General features: G+C 35.8%; 1 protein-coding gene across 1 annotated transcript in view; it reads right to left on the bottom strand.

Moving 5' to 3' along the window:
• LOC142350954 (voltage-gated inwardly rectifying potassium channel KCNH2-like) overlaps window positions 1–20,388 on the bottom strand; it is a 349,390-nt gene that overhangs the window by 146,127 nt on the left and 182,875 nt on the right. Inside the window, exon 6 of the mRNA XM_075402980.1 lies at window positions 20,231–20,257. Coding sequence (XP_075259095.1) covers window positions 20,231–20,257 — 27 coding nt within the window. The remainder of the gene's footprint in view (window positions 1–20,230; window positions 20,258–20,388) is intronic.

Consider the following 20,388-nt stretch of genomic DNA (forward strand, 5'->3'; position numbering starts at 1 on the left):
GTTTATTCAGTATAAGCTGTAATTTTATCTAGTCCTCAGAGACACTTGAGAACGGGTCTTTGGCCCAATAGTGGTCTCTCTGTATTCAAATGTTTATGTCCTGTAAATGAGTGATTAACCCGTGATATTGTTGACTACAGAAAACAATTTATTATTATTATTTAAATTATTATTAGATTTGCAGTATTATTTGCATAGACACCACTTGCATATCATCCAGAGAGCACATAGAGAGGGATTAAAAATCAACTCCTCCCTTTTTCATACACTGGGGAGGAACTGGATTAATTTTACAATTTGGTTTTTAAAATAAGTCACAACACAAAATAGAACATCAGTAAGTTATAACATAACTCCATAAGTCCCTCAGTACTACTATATTTTTAAAGCAATTGATGACAAACAATTTTGATATCAATTTAACATGCACTGTGACAATAAAATGTCACTGCTCAATTTACAGATCCTGAAACCATTACTTATTACGTTATTTAAGGTTCTTTTTTGTAAATAGAACTACTATCCATCTGTTCAGCCTTGTCCTTGATTTTTTTTAAAATCCCTTCTTCACAAATTTAAAGTCTTTTACTACTACTACTACTAATTCCCCCTGAGAACCTGTACCCAGCACTCGGGCACAAACGCACTCGACTAAGGGAACAAAATCCTTCGGGCCACTAAGAATTATGTTGTATAATTAGCTGTTCAGGTAGGTGTCTATAGCCAGCAGAGAGATCAAAATGCGTCTTTCATTAATCATCTGCAACATTAATAGATAAATGAAATACAACTCAACAGGTCGCGGTTAAAATTTATTTTACGAATATGATACAAAATTTAAATTTCCATAATAGTCACGGAGAATTAAACCATTTTCATACTTTTTAACTAACTTTTTAAAAATCAATTTAGAATCATTAAATACCCCTACCGTTAGGAAAATCATTGTATTTTGAGTGCGAAAAGTGATCACGAAAATGGCTACCACTTTACCTCGGTTTCTTTTTTCTTGACGCTCAATAAAAGCGTTCAAAGCGGTCCGCTTTCTGCTTTTAAAGACGCTTGGAGCTCATTGACTTGAACCCGCCCACGCTTCCATTAAATAATGCAAAATAAGAAGGCAGCCCTTCCGGCTGTTTTTGAGTGCCTATAAAACAAAAACAGCAAGATCTCAAATCTAAGGTGTTATCGTGATTATATTTTGTATAAAGACTTACACCCGCTTTTTAATGAGAGAATAGAGGGCTTAGCATCCCAAAAAGCATTAAATCTGGTAACTGAATGTAATAAAGCTTTACCGCAAAATGTTGAAACAGTGGCAAAATTAAGTAAAGCGACGCAAACTTTTGTTTGACAAAAATAACATAGGACAAGTCCTGAAATACAATCCAAAGAAATGAAAGCAAAACAAAAAATACTGTACTTGACTAGCACATCAATTGAACAATGCCAGCCAAACAGATATACATAGTTTCAAACATTGAGAGAGCAAAAACATTAGCATGGCTAAAATTCTTACGCTAAAAACTTGAACGCTGAATTTATGCAGTTGCAATTTTAGAGTTGCCAATTTTCTTAAAAACGGCAAATTTCACAATAAAATTGGCTGTAATTTTGAAACAATAAAAATTAAAACATTAAAATCTTCAAAACTCTTTTTGTACCCTAAAACTCTTTTTGGTAAAACTCAAACGACTAGCAATAAAAAAATTCAAAAAAATTTGAAAAACTTAATTTTTAAAATTTTTAATTAAACAACACCAAATTGAGCGATATTAATATCTTCAGAACCATTTATTTGTCTCTAGAAGCTAAATAGTAAATAATCTTCATGCCCTAAAAAACTTGACCCTGAAAGTACAAAACTCAAATGACAAAAAAAAACAAAAATTTGAATATCGCTGCAGATTTTATTTAAAACTTGCTAAACTGTGTGATTTTTCTCAAAAACCATTTCATTTTCTCAGAAAACTATCCAATAACACATTTTCAAAGCTCTAAAATAGTTGCATTGGCGCCCAAGGTCGAAAAACTGCTACTATTTTGGGTGTTTAAGTTTGCGTTACCAAATCATATAGCTCAAAACAGAGTTTAAAATGATGGCTTGAAAAAGACCTTAATCAACTTTGACAAAAACTACCTTAATCAACGACTTACAAAAAAGACAGCACCCAAACAATTCAAATTCTTTTATTGTAATAAATGCGCAATAATAAAACCCTCTAAAACGCCAAGCATTGCCCTTCAAACCATGAATTTACGCCTCCTATGCAGTTTGGGCAAATCGCATACTCAGAGACTAGTACAAATCTTAATCTACAAACTGCTCAACGTAATGCCCCCTGTCTAGCATTACACGTTTATTCTGGTTCTCCAGACGGAAAGACACAAAAATTTGTCAGTCAAAAGAAAATTTGGTAGTGCAATTAGTATGATCAAAATAAGGCCACCAGGACTAATATAATTGCTACAAAAACGTTGTTTCAGAGTAATTAGTGATATCCGATATTTATAAAAATGCTCTCATCAGGCTTTGCCTTATCTGTCAAAATCTCAAACCTGTGATTCAAAAATTTACGCAATTTTCTTTTAATAAAAAATTGGGAGGCCCTACTAATACAATTTTGCCGAATATGACGTCAAATGACAAGAAATATAATGAACATATCGTGGATTGAATTGCTACATTCTCTCGCCTTTTATTTCAGGCCCTCCAAGAGCACGAACTTCATAATGGTCTTGTTAATAGATATAACTCGTTTATCGAGATCAGTTAAAAACTGAAATTAACTAGCTTTTGTAATCATTATATGATATCCGATATTTATAAAAATGCTCTCATCAGGCTTTGCCTTATCTGTCAAAATCTCACACCTGTGATTCAAAAATTTACGCAATTTTCTTTTAATAAAAAATTGGGAGGCCCTACTAATACAATTTTGCCAAATATGACGTCAAATGACAAGAAATATAATGAACATATCGTGGATTGAATTGCTACATTCTCTCGCCTTTTATTTCAGGCCCTCCAAGAGCACGAACTTCATAATGGTCTTGTTAATAGATATAACTCGTTTATCGAGATCAGTTAAAAACTGAAATTAACTAGCTTTTGTAATCATTATATGCCATTTTGATGCAGAGAAAACGTAAAAGAATTCTACATTACGGCAGTTGGTTCTATTGCTTAGTCACTATTTTTTAAAATAATAAAGCAGTCCATTCAGAGGAAGCCTCCAAATAATTGAAAAAACATGATTTACGAGATACCGGTTTTGTCTATAATTGATAAACTGCTTAAAATCGAAATACAGACAGACAAGAATAGTTCAATCAGGTTTAAGTGATAAATTATCCATAATTGCTTTTCCAAAAAATATTCACATCTAAACAAAAATTTTCATATAGCAGTTTTGCGCTCATTCTCATTTCATTTAGTACTAACAATACACAAGCTTCACAAAATTGTGACGTCACAAAAATAATTGAGTTTGAACATCAAAAAGTCGCCATGTAAAATTAATGAGACTGGTAGTCTCGACTAGAACTGTTATTGTTCACTACTTTCTGCAATCTCTCCATCAAAAAGCAGGAAAGAGGAAACGTGATTGTCACAAACATTTTAAGGAAATATGACTACTGTCAAGGGGAATTGCGTCAAATTGTCTCAGAGATTTGAAAACGAATCCGAAACGGGAGCACCATCAAAACCTGCGAGCATGCAAATTGGGGGGGGGGGGGTCACCTCAGCAAAGGTAAGCATATCAGCACCTTTCGTACTTTTGACCAGCATGCAACCAACAATTAAGATAGGAAGGATGAGAAAGCTTGACTTACGTAAGAAATCTTAGCGTACATAACATAGGAAGGTACCATCCCAAGTGGCCTAAATTCATCGCCAGTTTTGAGACATAACCAACTTTTGCAAAAGGGGGAAGCAAGAGCTCATATGCCTGCCAATTTGCAGCATCATAATTCCTTAATTTAACCAGATTGCAAGATCTGATCAATTCTATAGACCAAGAAATGACCAGAACATATCAACTAGCACTTCGTAGATATAATCTTCTTGATACTAGACAGAATCTTTCTGGCAATCCAGATCGTTATAATAGAAAAGCAGATCGATGAAGATAAGAAAAATTCGAATCGAATACAAAAAAAAAACAAAGCATTGCGAGAAATTTTAATCTTTTTTAACCTAGCCACTGAATAAATTTAGTCTGAATACTTTTCTCAACCGCTCTTCTTTCACCAGCACAATAACACTTTAAAACACTTCAATTGCACCTTCACTTTCGGTCATCTTATCAATCGGCCACTCAAACAATTCGTTCCTATCAACAGTACTACAAAATGCATACTTTTCTCATTTACAATCTAAGACAGTTTTAGTACAGTTATAAATTGGCAGCAACTATTTCTCCCCTTTCTTATCACAACTATTTCTCCCCTTTCTTATCAGGCCACTGCGATCCCAACTCCACCCCCCCCCCCCACCCCCCAAAAAAAAACAATCGCCATTAGTTCACTCCGGGGAATACCATGTATTGTGCATGAGTTGAAAAGTATTGTCTGATTTGCTTCTTGTTTTCTCTACCTTTCCCCGTTCCCTTTGTCTCCCTTTCATTCACAAAAGAGTAAACAAGGTACATAAATAGTTCCCAAGCAAAATAAACAAATACCATCTCAACCAACCGCCATGAACAAAACACTTTTCACGCTTCAGTCGCTGTCCCATATACGGCTACCATGTTACACACACCAGTTCAGTTACCAATAAATATAATATCCATAGAATTAGCTATGAACGGGAAATGGAAAATGGCGCGAGCCCGCTGTTAATTAACTGTCTTTCTGAATTTCAAAGATGTAAGTTCAGAAAGAATTCATACACTAAAAACGCACACTTCTTGACAGCCATAGAAAAAAAATGATCCAAGGCTCCTAATTTACACAGACCCGGAATTGAAGCATAGAATACGTCAAAACTCAATAAAATTAAGAAGATTTACTCAACTTTTCTTCAAGGCATTAGATATTGACGACATCTGTTTCCTTCGAGAGCTATGCCAGCATGTGAAAGAAATGAGAAAATAGGAAACAGAAACGACTACCCCCAGAAGAATTGCTTGCAAAGATCGACTGGCTTTATCAGTAGCTTGCTGCAGCTTAGGGATGTTAGCTTAAGCATAGTGTGGGGGAGGGAGGAGTGGCGGGGGTTCAAGCCGTCGGGGTTACGCAGGAAATGCGGTGGAGAAGATTGTATTTTTTTTGGGGGGGGGGGGGGGGGGCTTAATGCCTTCCGGGCTTGCTTTGCCTGTTTATCCTGCTGTTAAGGACTGAAAGTGAACTTAAATCGCTTAAGTGAGCAAAAGATTGTGCAAATGTTTCGGCTAAGAAGTCAACACGACCAAGCAAACATTTTGCATAAAAAATACTCAAGCTTACAAAAGTTCCTTCGAACTTCATTCGAGAGCCATCAACTCTAATCGACAACTGTCGGAAGAACTCCTCTCGAACGAAGGGCGGACATGAGACTAACAGTTAAAGCTTCAAAAACTGTCCTTTATACCATCTGTTTTCCATTGCAGCAATATCCGGATCCTTTCCGTTTGTGCCCCCCCCCCCCCCAGCTTAGTGGAAGCATATTACTTGCAACCCGACTCACGTGCCACGTTTTTACATTATGATTTGTAATGGCACGTGCTCTGTAACGGGGTCGCATAAGGTTATGGGGGTACAAACGGAAAAGATCCCAATATCAATTCAAAAAATTGCATACAAAACCGCATGGCTAATATAATCAATACGAACTTCATTTGAAAGCAATAAAAAATCTCCCTGAAATGTGCGTAGAGGGGGGGGGGGGGTTAAGATCACGCTTTAAAACCATAAAATCTGAATCCTCAAGCATTCATGAGTAGCTTCAATGAGCCATGAAATTAGTCCTTATTGAACTTAGTTCTCTAAGAGAGTGCTCAGACGCAACGGCAATACCAAAATATCACGTTTCTAAAGACGGAAATAATTCTAACGATTAAAAGAATGTTCCTGAATTTTCCAGTTAAGAAGTTTAAAACGGTCAAGAAAAAATTTGCGTGAACAAAAACACAGCCGGCAAAATACCGGAACGACTCGAGGAGTCGTACAATAGAATCACTAAACTCCGCCAAAATCACCAATATCAAAAAAGGAAAACAAAATGCAAAACATTAACTGCCTTAAAAACACTAGAGGGTGTTTTTTAAAATTGATAAATCAATTTTTCAGGGTTTGTTATCGGACAGGAGGTAGTTATGTGAGAGGTAGCTAGGTTCGGTTAGGTAGATAAGCTGTGGAGGGGTAGGTAGATGGGTGGGGGGGGGGTTAGGTAGGTGATTGGGACCGGGAGGTGTCTTTAGTTTGAATTAGCCTAATTGTTGTGATAAACTTATTAAATAGTTTCAGAGATGGTGAATGAAAGTCAAAAGGATCTGGTTTAAGTGCAAGAGGACGACGATGCACAAATCAAAAACCTTAAAGCAGCTATTCGGATGTTGAAGGGGAAGGTCGAACAACAAGATGGTGTCATTGCTGAGCTGAAGAATAATCAGCACTTGATGAATGAAAGTATCAAAGACCACACAAACGAAAATTATTCCTTGTCTGGACGAGTGATAGAGTTGGAGAGATATTCTAGAAATTTGTGTCTCATTCTCAAATGTGGAACTTCAAAACCCTGTAGCCACGGTACTATCAATTATGAAGAATTGTATGCAGATAAACATCAGTGAAGCAGACCTTGCCGCATGCCACCCACTACAGAACGGAAAACAAAATGGGCCCATTATTGTTAAATTCATATATCATCATCGGGATCTAGCATCGAATCGACGAAGTTGGCTAAAGAATTTTCAAAACTCCGCTAGAGGGGAAAATCTACATTGAAGAGTGCTTAGCTCCCAGTGATCAACAACTTAGTAGCAAAGGAACAAGGCATCAAGACTATTACCAGGAATCAGCAAATCTTTGCAATCAATGAAAATATTCCCAATGCTAACCCTGTGAAAGTGCAATCTGTTGAATTAGAAGATTTCAGAAAAACGGAGAGCTCAGCACAAACGTCATCAAATATTGCCCGACAAAATGTTTACGAAATCCCACAAACTCCCATGTTCTCATCGCTGCCGACTCTAACCAGAAAGCCCAAAACTCCTATGTTGGCCTCTGACCCAAACAGGAAGAAACGTAGTCTGGGCGCAATTCTTTCTCCAGTGGATGAGTCAATCGAAACGCAAGAGCTTGCTGGAGGTGCTGCCAAACTTCTTGTTCCAGCCTTAATAACAGCACTCAACCCCAGTAAAGTCCGACGAAGAACTGAGGACAGTGTCCAAGAAACAGAAGATAAGGAAATCGATGGTCTATCTGCCAAAGACATCGCGGAAAAGCAATTGTCAACTGTTTTTCAGGACGACCAATATAATCCCATCTACTAAAAAACGGTCTAATACTTGTTTAAGTGTTCTCCATCTAAATGTTAGGTCTATTCGAAAACACATGACTTGGGAGCACTAGTGTACAGCCTTGAGTCCCAACCTGATATACTATGCTTAACTGAAACATGGCTTGGCGCCGGCGATGATGAAAACTGTTTTCGCGTTCCTGGCTACAACCAAAGCCTTATAAAAACCAAAGTGGTAAAGGAGGAGGTGTCATGCTTCAAGTGAAAAGTAACTGTTCTATCCTGAATGATATTCCTGTTACTTTTGACGAAGCAATTTGTGCGGATATTGGAAAATCCGGTAATAAGATAAGAATCCTGGTTGTTTATAACAAGCCAAGGACCGACAAAATGGAATTAATTGACCTACTTGATCATAACTTGGAACAATTGTCACAGCCTTCCTTTTGTGGTTTGCGGTGATTTAAATATAAATGTTTTGGAATCTAATCTGTTAGTGAACAGATATAAGACTCGCATCGAATCAAATGGTGTTGAGTTTTTTGATTTGGCACCTACCAGAATCACAAGTTCCACCTCCTCCTGTATTGATCATATGATGTATCAAAACATAGTCAACCCAAATTCAAAGTGCTTTCTTCTCAGTCTTTTTCTGATCACTTTCCGTGGTCTTTCAAAACTGAATCATCACATAATCCAACTGTTTTTCGCGATTATTTGTTTCTTAAGTGCTCGGAATCGTTCGTTTGCTATGTAGAGACTTTGAGCTGTGAACCCTCAAAAGACATGAAAGATGTGCCAATGATGCTTTCAATACTCTTGTTTCACCCGTATTTTGAATCAATTTGCTCCTCTTATAAGTGCTTCAAATGCTGCAAAGTCTAATTCTCCTATCTGGCTAAATAATCGGCGTAAGAATCTCCGCTCGAAAAAAAATCAAGTGCACAGACACTGGAAGAAAACAAGGGATCAAACATCGTTTAAAAAATTCCAACTCCGCTCGACGTTCGAGGCGGAATTGAAAAAATCGGAAAAGCATTTTTATACTGAAAAGTTTAAATATTGTAGTGGGGACTCAAGGCAAGTTTATAAGTTACTGAGCGATATTAAAGGCTCCAACAACAATACAAAAATCGCTGCTCCCAACAACTGTACAGACTCTAGTGAAATTGCCCATAAGTTTAATTAGTATTTCACTGGCATTGCCAACGAGCTTCGGAAGTCACTTCCCAATGCTTCATGTAGTACAGAACTGAAAACTGTACAACATTCAATGTTCGTACGAGAGGTTTCTATGGCAGAAGTACTGGAGATTTTGATATCAATTGAGAATAAATCTTCGTCTGGCGACGATAATGTTAACATGATCATCGTAAAAAAGTCCGCTACCTTTATTGCTCCTTATTTAGAACTACTTATCAACTGTGCATTTGCACCAAGGTGTGTTCCCTTCTGATTTAAAGCAAGCTAAGGTTATTCCTCTGCATAAAGGTGGATCTCGTTTAGATGAAAATAATTACAGACCAATTTCTCTCTTAAAAGTTTGGATTAAAATCTTTGAGAGGGCAATGTTTGTGCGATTATATCAGTATTTTGGAATTTTAATTTGCTTTATGAAAAGCAATATGGTTTCCACAAAAAGCATAGTACAATTGATGCGCTGGTTAACTTTTCCGAAAAATTAAGACTCAATGAATTTTGAGGCCGTGTTACAAGTTTCTTTCTTGATTTAAAGAAAGCCTTTGACACTATTGACCATGGGATCCTTCTTAATAAGTTAAGCAATTATGGCATTCGAGGCCATGTTCATGCTTGGTTTGAGTTTTATCTGAGCAACCGTTCGCAAAAAGTAATTGTAAACGATAAATCGTCCGAATGGCTACCATTAAAGTTTGGAGTACCGCAAGGATCAATTCTTGGGCCTCTTCCGTTTATAATATATGTGAACGACCTACCCAAGGTGTGCAGCACAGTTGATATCCTTCTTTTTGCTGATGACACAAACATCACTGCCATCGGTTGCTCAGACGCAGAAATTAGCATGGCCCTAATTAAAATTGAAAAGTAGCTAATAGCCAATAAACTTTTCAAAAACTTATCAATTAGACCTTAGAAGTGCTTCCAACCAGTCATTTATGTTGAACAACACTGCTATCAGTGTTGTTCCTAAGTGTAAGTACTTATGTCTGGTTTCAAAGTTTTCTTTTCAGTCTCATTGATTCAGTAAGGCAAAGACTCGGAAAGCAATGTAGCATTATATCTAAACTGCGTCATTATGTTCCTCGTAAACAACTTTTGCGGTACTACGATAGTAACGTAAAGTCCATTATTCAGTATGGAATTTTGGAATACGGATGGTGTAGTTTTAGTAGTCTTTCTGCAGTTTTGGCTCTGCAGAAAAAGATTTTGAAGTATATCTTTTTCAGAAAACGGTCCGACTATTCTACGGACCTGTTTGTTAATAATAGAATCTTGACCGTGTACGAACTGCATTTGTATAAGCTACTTAAGTTTGTGCTGCAATCCCTCTGGGGATTACATTCGGAGTCGTATTTAAATGAAATGTTTCTTTTTGAAAAACCTAATATTACCAGGCGTTCTAATACGGGATTTTTGAAAGTGCCATCATACAGAAAAAAATTGAAAGGAATTCTATAAAGTGCCGTGCAAACAAGTTATAACCTTCTAGTAGATTCAGGTGTGTTTCTAGTGATATTCGATCGTACAATGCTTCAAATAATATTAATTTTTATCACAAATTGAAAAACAGTTTTTTGGTCGATAACCCTGTTTTAGTTCAACTTATCTTTGCAACCTAAATTCCCATGGGAAAGCTACCCCCTTTGCCTGCATGCTACACGAGTACCCAATTGAGGTTGGCTTTCTGGTGAAAAAAATGACCCTCTGAAACCTTCTAGTTTTCGAGATATCGATGTTTTTGTGGTTTTTTTCCGTTTTCAGTCAAAATGAGCCTCCACGACACTTTTTTGTCACCCCTTTTGTTCTTGCCTTCACCTGCGCCAGAGTCTCTGGTGGTGTTCAATGTAGCGCTACTTGCTGCAATTTTTTTCATTGTTTTGAATTTTACCAAAAAACTTGGTATATAGTAATACATGAATTTTTTTTGATTTAATACTATTTGGTTTAGTACCCCGTAGGGTAGGCTGTAGAGAGGATCTGTTGATCCCATTGCCTGTCCTTTCCGAGTCTTATGCTTTAACTTGTTATTCGTTTCTGTAGTGTCTTCAAAATATTTTGTTAAATTTTCATTATATGTATTTGTTTTGTACTCGGAAAAATAAATTCTTCTTCTTCTAGGAGGTCGAGCATATGGGGTGTCCAATGGAACGAGGTGGAGGAGGGTAGACGAGGGTGTAGGTAGATAAGTGGAGGGAGGTGTACGTACATGGGGGGTAGGTGGTGTTAACTAATCTACTGCTAAAGTTCAATGTTCTAAACAGAAGTCAACGTGCTAAAACAGAATTACATGCTTGAAAACAAAATTTTACGTCACGAGCAAACTTGTTCAAGCTGAAAAACCTGTAATATAATACTCTCTCTTCGGGTCGTAAAAATACCCACACTTAAAATATGTGCTTCGAATTTTTGTTCACTCACTTCCGTCTCGCGAAATGCTCACAAACGATGAACCGACATGAGACAAATTACTAAAGCATCCACATAACCCTTACATCACCTTTGCTTCTCTTATCAGCAATATCAAGTCACTGCAAGTCTCAGAGAACACAGAGATTAAAACAAGATTAAAAAATCATATTAAGCCCCAATGTTTTTAATGCCCACGGGCTTCAATTTACCCCGTTTCTTTTGAGGAAAATTCAAATCGCGGCAAGCACAGCATTGTTGCAGAAAAATTCAAGAATATTGCCAAGAATATTGCATAACAACCATAGTTACAATCATAGCCGGCAGACTGCCAGATAATTGAGCGATATGAAAAGTTGCCACTTTTAGTTAAAAAATACCAGACCAGAGATAAACAAAAATAAATTGCACTCTAATTTCAAATCAAATTTCAAACACTAATTCTCAATTCAAATTTATTAAGAGAGTGCAAATTCATTTTGAAAGCGTTAAAAAATAGTGAAAGATTATAAAACCACGATGGGAACAACAATAGCCTCGTTATTGCTTTGCTGCAATTTGTAATCAAATTTTGTAAGATAGCAGCAAACAGAACTAGCAGACAAATATTTTTGACACTATACGATCTCAAATTGAATTAGATTATTCAGCAAAACCTCATGTAAAAACCCAAACTTTTCGTTTTTAGAAGTAAATTCTCACCTCTCAAAAATAATCTAAAAAAGACAAAAGAATAATTTGAAAGCGCGAGAAAGAAGTAAAAGCGCGAGTACGGCGACTCCGTCCAAATTCCCAGAAAACAATATTCAGGACTCCCAGATTCAGTGTCTTCAAAAAACTATATGTAGAAATTGACAAACACCTTGTAACTCTACAATCCCATTAACAGTCTTCATGTCACGTGAAAAACAAAAAGTTGACATGCACTGAACTGCTTAATTTAAAACATTTACCCACTAATGTCGGACGAAATTCTCTCGAGCGACTGGTGACGAAGCAAATAACTTAGAGGGGAATAGGCTAGAGAAACTTTTATGACGCAAGAACTCTGACTTGGTGGGGTTATTGTAACTCTGTCCACAAATCAGATAAAGATATTCTCATTTGACCTCAACTTCTCTAATTGAAATTATCAAAAATTAATTTGAGAGCACAAAAAAGTCATTTTGATAGCGAGGAAAGTCATGTGCCACCAAAATTTATTTACTTGCAGGAACAAAAAATCTCGCTCAAACAAGAGTAAAAAAGAGCGTCACGCCAGTGCAGTCAAACAATTGAACGAATGAAAAGACAAACTCTGATTTGAAGTGAGCGTGACAACAAATGGTCGCAACAAAAACCTCGAACTAAACAAAGGACAAGTTCTGAATTAAAAATAAATAAGTAATTTCATTGAATAAAAAAAACTGGACCACGAAATGACTGAGTTCGCCGCAAAATCCCTCAATTTTTTTTGCTCCACTTCCTGTTTTGGTGTCACCAAAATAACTGCCTAAATTTGTCCTACAATACGACAGATATCAAGAAACTAAAATATTCAAAATTGTGAATTTCATGACGAAAGGAAGCACTCTTTCATATTAACCATACAAATTTCGACGAAGTCAGACAATTTCATGAAAAATATGCTCTCCATCATCGCAGATTATCATGCAGCTGACTAGTTATTAACAATAGTTAAACATAACCGATTAAAGGTCGGAATTGCTCTTGAACGACTAGTGGGAGCTCCAATCAATTGCAGCCTGCTTCAGTCGGGTGGAGGGAGGGATGGAGGGGGAGCTTAAATGGGACTAAGAAGTTCAAGAGTGGGCTTCAAATAACCACATTAGTGGTCAACACATACCACAATTAAAATTTAAAGAGAAAACTGGCACCAGTTTCAGCGCACTTTTCATTTGACTTTTAGTATTAAATTGCCGCCAATTGAGTTCAGCTGCTTGAAATTGTGATTGAGAGAGAATTTTAGATCACGCGAAACGCAAAAAGTCAAGGGCGTAAAAGTCACTCGAAAAGTCAAAACGGTCAAGTGAAAATTTTGCATAAAAACACACACGTTTACAATAATTGCTATGAACTTCATTCAAGAGCAATTAATAACAATTTCGCATTAAATCAAAAGAAAGCATTCTTTTTGTTGAAAATTTTTAACCAGTAGCTTGTTTTTTTTGTAATTAGAACTAAAAGACGGCTCGTTCACAAAAAAATCAGTAGTGGTAAATCACTCTCAGTATCTATTTTTTGTCTAAATTGAATTATTTCACATTTGTCTTACTTGTGCAAATGATTAGGTTACTAAAAATAACAAAGAAAATAGCTGAATATTATACAAAGAATAGTATTTCTATTGTGCTTCTGTGAAATAAATTTGAAACAATAAATTGTTCAAAAGAAAACTGCTATGCTACTGCGTTAATATAATTTTTTCCCGTGGTCACATTTGGGAATAAAGTATTAATTGGCTGCTGTATAGTATCTATTTCGTCGTTACTAGCACGCACGCACATGCTCCTAGAAAACGTGATCTCAAGCATTTATTTAATTTCAAGTCAACGTTATCTAAATTTTCAAGAAACAATTTTCAAGTTATCGCAAAGCCTCCCACACAGCAGTAGATCTAACTCCTACTAAATTTATCTTGAAGAGCAATTACACAATGGACTCAAAAACAAAATTAAAAGGCTGCCTCTATCAGCATTATTTGTATATCTTAAAAAATATGAATTACGTTGGACATGCAGCGATTTTATGCTGACCGTAAAACTTAAATGCGTAGTGATAGCAACGTTTGTCTACCCTTCGGAATACCAATGTAAGAATTGTCTTTAAATAAATTCAGAGCTACAATTGCTCAAATTAAAAAATTACCACCAATTGGCTGATTGCGACTTGATATCACGGAGTAAATGTCGGCATTTAGGACAAAACGAAAGATAATCGAATTGTCAACATGAATGCGGATGCCCGAAAATTACAAAAGATATCAAGTCGCAATCAGCCAATTGGTTGTAAATTAATAAATTGAGTAATTTTTAGCTCAGAATCTAAATTTCCACACGATTTAAATAGACTTTTCAATTTAGAAAATGTTGATTTCGTTTGGCTTCAGTCTTAACCCGAACTGGCATAAGCACACATCCGCCAAAGCGCTTAAGCTTGAAATTGTGGATATACAGCATAGACATTCTTCAGAACAGCAAAGACAGTCTAGAATTCAGTCGTTTATTTTTTCTTCCTTTTTGACCTTGGCTTTTATGCATCGATAAACTATACGCAAACCGCTTATGCATTGGCTCTTAGAGCATCATCTCTACTCATCTATGATTTAAAATGTTTTAGGTAAATCAATCTTTCCTTTCCACAGTTTATCTATATTTTTGCTTTTATTATTCGCGGATCAAGGGAAAACAGAGTGCATCAACACAATGGCACAACGGTACCGTGAGTAACAACAATTCATAATTAGCACAACTACAAAAAGAAGTAATGGAGCTCGGCAAAACTTTCGGCCCAGGATAAAAATCGAGCAATTGACAAATACAAAAAGAATATGAATGATAGGCTTAGAGCCCAAGAAAGGTATTCGCGAAAAGGCAGCGTTCTGGTTGTTAATCCGCCTTTCAACACTCGAACGGCGAATGGAACTTTGGAAACTTTAGACAAACTTTTAAGAAACTATATTGAACGGACTAGTACCAAGGCATGTCATGCTATCCTAAGGCAATTGCGAAACAATAAAATGCCGACAGTAATATGAAAGTTTGTATATTTTGATGGCGAAAAATGAAAACTTCATTAATGCCAATTCCCGAGTGCGAAGCCGAAATTAAAGCGGAGGTATCTAAGAGAAATCTTATTGTAAACACACACATATGCATGGTGTCCTAATTGATCGCAAAGGACAATAAAAAACCAAAGTTTGTAAAAGTAAATGAGTTAAAAGAATTGGATAAATTACGTGTTTTCAAACGACAGAACACATACGAGGACGACAGAGAAATAAGATCAACCTCTGCTAAAAGACAAAAATAGCGAAGTAAATGGCCTTAACCAGAGTTCTTATTTATAGTGAATCGTTACTGTTTCATTTTGTGACTAAGTCTTCATGAGGACTGACTCTGACTACTATGTGGACTCTGACAAAAGTGGACAAGAAAAACCTTTAAGACACTTGACAATTAATGTTTTGTTCGTTAGAGTCAGGATTTATATAGAGTTATACCCTGATTTGGCAGTTTTCTGTCCCTGATTCTGCTTGTGAATAACGCACGTAGTCTCCTCTGGCTGTGATTTTCGCGGTATATTGGGTGACAGGAGTCTCGGAAGGGATTAAAAGATAATTAGGGTTTTCCTGCCAATCTCGCACGAGCCTGAAGTTTTCAAACCTTTCATCACGAAGAACTTGTTTCTGTTTTCTGAAGAAAGTTAGGCTATTAAAAAACCAAACAAAAAACATGCGGCAAAACTCTTGCCAAGAGCTATTCCAATTGATCTATAAACTAAGTGGCAAGAAGCACCGAGACCAGACACCTCTCTATCGAAGATGCAAATCGTTTTATGTGTTCTTCGCAAACTTTGGTAAAAAATTAAACCAAAAGCTTGTTTCGTGTGAGATCAGTCTGACAAATCAAAAATCAGAGTCAATGTTTTACTTGAAAACTAATCAAAATGAAAATTCAGAGATAACACAAAAACCAAAATCGAAATATAGCGAGGACTATAGCAACCTTCAAAATTTTGTTTTAAAAAACAATGTCCTATTCACTCATTCAATACCAGACATTCACTCAGATTTTCAACATTTGTTTGCCGGAAGAGTTTTTGCAGATTCTATAAAAAATGGCGTCAGTTATTTCCTTGCAAAACTCGGGGGATATGTCAGACATTAACAATTCTCGTCCTTATCTCACTGTTCGCAACGCTTGGAAAAAAATTAAAGTGCTTCTGATTCGCATAGTTTCGTATATAGATCACTTCAAACTGTTTAATTTAAATCAAATTGGCTTCCGGTAAAAAAAAGAGCAGTTGATGCAGTGAGCACACTGGTAGAATCAATTACATTGTCAATGTTCTCAAGATCAGAAAAAAACTGGTACACTTTCTTAAACTTGAAAAAACTTGACACTATTGACATAAATAATTCTTCAGAAACTTAAAAAATATGGATTAAGAGGTCCCGTCTTATGTATTATAGTCGTATATGAGTAATCGCAAGCAGTACCACTTGGTTCAAATCGTTTTATGTGTTCTTCGCAAACTTTGGTAAAAAATTAAACCAAAAGCTTGTTTCGTGTGAGATCAGTCTGACAAATCAACAATCAGAGTCAATGTTTTACTTGGAAACTAATCAAAATGAAAATTTAGAGATAACACAAAAACCAAAATCGAAATATAGCGAGGACTATAGCAACCTTCAAAATTTTGTTTTAAAAAACAATGTCTTATTCACTCATTCAATACCAGACATTCACTCAGATTTTCAACATTTGTTTGCCGGAAGAGTTTTTGCAGATTCTCTAAAAAATGGCGTCAGTTATTTCCTTGCAAAACTCGGGGGATATGTCAGACATTAACAACTCTCGTCCTTATCTCACTGTTCGCAACGCTTGGAAAAAAATTAAAGTGCTTCTGATTCGCATAGTTTCGTATATAGATCACTTCAAACTGTTTAATTTAAATCAAATTGGCTTCCGGTAAAAAAAGAGCAGTTGATGCAGTGAGCACACTGGTAGAATCAATTACATTGTCAATGTTCTCAAGATCAGAAAAAAACTGGTACACTTTCTTAAACTTGAAAAAACTTGACACTATTGACATAAATAATTCTTCAGAAACTTAAAAAATATGGATTAAGAGGTCCCGTCTTATGTATTATAGTCGTATATGAGTAATCGCAAGCAATACCACTTGGTTCAAATCGTTTTATGTGTTCTTCGCAAACTTTGGTAAAAAATTAAACCAAAAGCTTGTTTCGTGTGAGATCAGTCTGACAAATCAACAATCAGAGTCAATGTTTTACTTGAAAACTAATCAAAATGAAAATTTAGAGATAACACAAAAACCAAAATCGAAATATAGCGAGGACTATAGCAACCTTCAAAATTTTGTTTTAAAAAACAATGTCTTATTCACTCATTCAATACCAGACATTCACTCAGATTTTCAACATTTGTTTGCCGGAAGAGTTTTTGCAGATTCTCTAAAAAATGGCGTCAGTTATTTCCTTGCAAAACTTGGGGGATATGTCAGACATTAACAATTCTCGTCCTTATCTCACTGTTCGCAACGCTTGGAAAAAAATTAAAGTGCTTCTGATTCGCATAGTTTCGTATATAGATCACTTCAAACTGTTTAATTTAAATCAAATTGGCTTCCGGTAAAAAAAAGAGCAGTTGATGCAGTGAGCACACTGGTAGAATCAATTACATTGTCAATGTTCTCAAGATCAGAAAAAAACTGGTACACTTTCTTAAACTTGAAAAAACTTGACACTATTGACATAAATAATTCTTCAGAAACTTAAAAAATATGGATTAAGAGGTCCCGTCTTATGTATTATAGTCGTATATAAGTAATCGCAAGCAGTACCACTTGGTTCAAATCGTTTTATGTGTTCTTCGCAAACTTTGGTAAAAAATTAAACCAAAAGCTTGTTTCGTGTGAGATCAGTCTGACAAATCAACAATCAGAGTCAATGTTTAACTTGAAAACTAATCAAAATGAAAATTTAGAGATAACACAAAAACCAAAATCGAAATATAGCGAGGACTATAGCAACCTTCAAAATTTTGTTTTAAAAAACAATGTCTTATTCACTCATTCAATACCAGACATTCACTCAGAATTTCAACATTTGTTTGCCGGAAGAGTTTTTGCAGATTCTCTAAAAAATGGCGTCAGTTATTTCCTTGCAAAACTTGGGGGATATGTCAGACATTAACAATTCTCGTCCTTATCTCACTGTTCGCAACGCTTGGAAAAAAATTAAAGTGCTTCTGATTCGCATAGTTTCGTATATAGATCACTTCAAACTGTTTAATTTAAATCAAATTGGCTTCCGGTAAAAAAAAGAGCAGTTGATGCAGTGAGCACACTGGTAGAATCAATTACATTGTCAATGTTCTCAAGATCAGAAAAAAACTGGTACACTTTCTTAAACTTGAAACATACCCGGCAGATTGCCGGAAAATAGCCGCCGTTGATTCTAATAAGCATGATTGGGATTGAAATAACAGAAGATATTGAAAAAAAAAAGATTTTTGTACAAAAACATTTTTTTAAGTCCGATTTATTTTGATGTAATTTCGTAGTTGAACATACTTCTGTTTCTTAGAGAGAGGCTACAGGGGCTACTATCAATAACAATAAGCATTAGAGATGGTAAATAAGACTTATAGGAACGACGTTCAAATAGCGGGCATCTAAAATTGGGCTTTATGGGTTTATCCCGTTTCTATTTCTCTTCAATTTTTATACTGACTCTGTTCATTTTGAATTGCTTTGCTGAGCAACTGATGTTCAAATTCACTTTTAGCAGAATGAGAGAAGAGAGAAACTAGCCTAGAGAAGTCAAAAAGATTTCACGCAAAATGTTGAAAAGGCGGCAAAATGAGGTAAAGCGAAATATTTTTTTATTCGACGAAGTAAAAAAAAAATAATAGCCGGCTGAGAAGATGAGGGCGGCTATTAAAAAACTTGACACTATTGACATAAATAATTCTTCAGAAACTTAAAAAATATGGATTAAGAGGTCCCGTCTTATGTATTATAGTCGTATATGAGTAATCGCAAGCAGTACCACTTGGTTCTAGATTGGGACCATCTCTATTCATCATCAAGATTAAATGTACAACTCCGAGTCAATCAATTCTTTATGCCGATGATAACGCTGTAGAGAAAAAACAATCCAATTTAGCGGACTGTTTTATGAACCATTAAAAAAAATTACTTCTGAAAACAGATGATCACAGTTTTTTATACGTGTTAAACCAGTGGTGCATTAGGGCACTTCAATCTACAGAAATAGCAACAGGTAATAATTGATAGAGTTTTGAGAATAATTTGTACTGTCAGCTTGATCCACGAACGATTAAAAAAATTTAGCGCAGGAGGTGTATCTCTACGAATGTTTTGAATTACTTACGAAATGATCAAGGGATTAGAATTTTTTGGACACAACATTTCTTAAGACTTTGAAGTTTCTAAACTGTTATCTAACCGAAAACGAATAAAAACTCTACCACTAAACATCAGATTTCTCAAAAATGCTTTAGTGAATAAGGTCAGGAAACTATCAAATATTTGTGTTAGTCTTGCTTCCAACTTTGTTGGTAAGGTTGAAGACTAAGCAAATAACAGCTAATCACATTTGTGCACGAAAAATTGATCTTCTGAATGATTATCTTAGTAGATTTGTATATAGCCTAAATTAGATCTCGTGATCTCTTAGGCTGTTATTATAGTTCTGATTAGTGTACATTGCATTTTTTTTTGCGTTCTTGAGTTTCTTCTGTTTCTGCGTTTTTCTTAAAACATTTTCCCATCTTTTTCTCTTTTATTGTTTGTATACAGAAACCGTCTTTTTTTCTCTTCCACGGTGAGATGCTTGAAAACGGATCGAGTTGATGATCAAAGTGCTCTCTCAGGGGCTCCTGCCTGATTTTCTGTCACTTTTGTAAATCAAGGTAAATAATGGACACCAGGAAACAATTTATAATTATTATCATTATTATTATGCGAATGAAATATGATCCATATCAACCAAGCGCTGATAAAAAGACTACACAAAAAGGATAAGAGACATGTAGCAATGAGAGGAGAGACAACAAGTGATTACAAGCAAAACTGCTTCCTCGCCCCTTCACTGACCGACCAGTAATTAATTGTGATAAATTGCCATGTACATTTATTGTACCTCAATAACGAATGATATGTCTATTGTGTTAATTGTAAGCAATAATCTCATCTTTTATCGGACTATACAAATCATATCAGATACAAAATAGTCTATAGTTTGTTCACAAATATCCATTGGGGATGGGGAGAAGCAGGTCATAACAAACACAATGAGAGAACATGCGTACAAGTATCCATTCGACGTGTAACAAGTCTTTCTCCAACACATCAGAAAGAGAAACAAGACAACTAACTAACTAGCTAACGGTCTAAATGGTCACGTACCTTTCACTGTACTCCGTAACAGTTGCCCTATCATATTAAAAAGGGATATTATCATCGTTATCGTGTACCCTATAGTATGTATGTATGAGAAGTATAGGGACGCGACTAGTACAGATACAGGGGGGGGGGGGACAATGAGTACACTTAAGTGTGATGTA

The sequence above is a fragment of the Convolutriloba macropyga genome, chromosome 12 (assembly GCF_964194025.1).
Source record: "Convolutriloba macropyga chromosome 12, txConMacr16.3, whole genome shotgun sequence".
Lineage (NCBI taxonomy): Eukaryota > Metazoa > Xenacoelomorpha > Acoela > Convolutidae > Convolutriloba > Convolutriloba macropyga.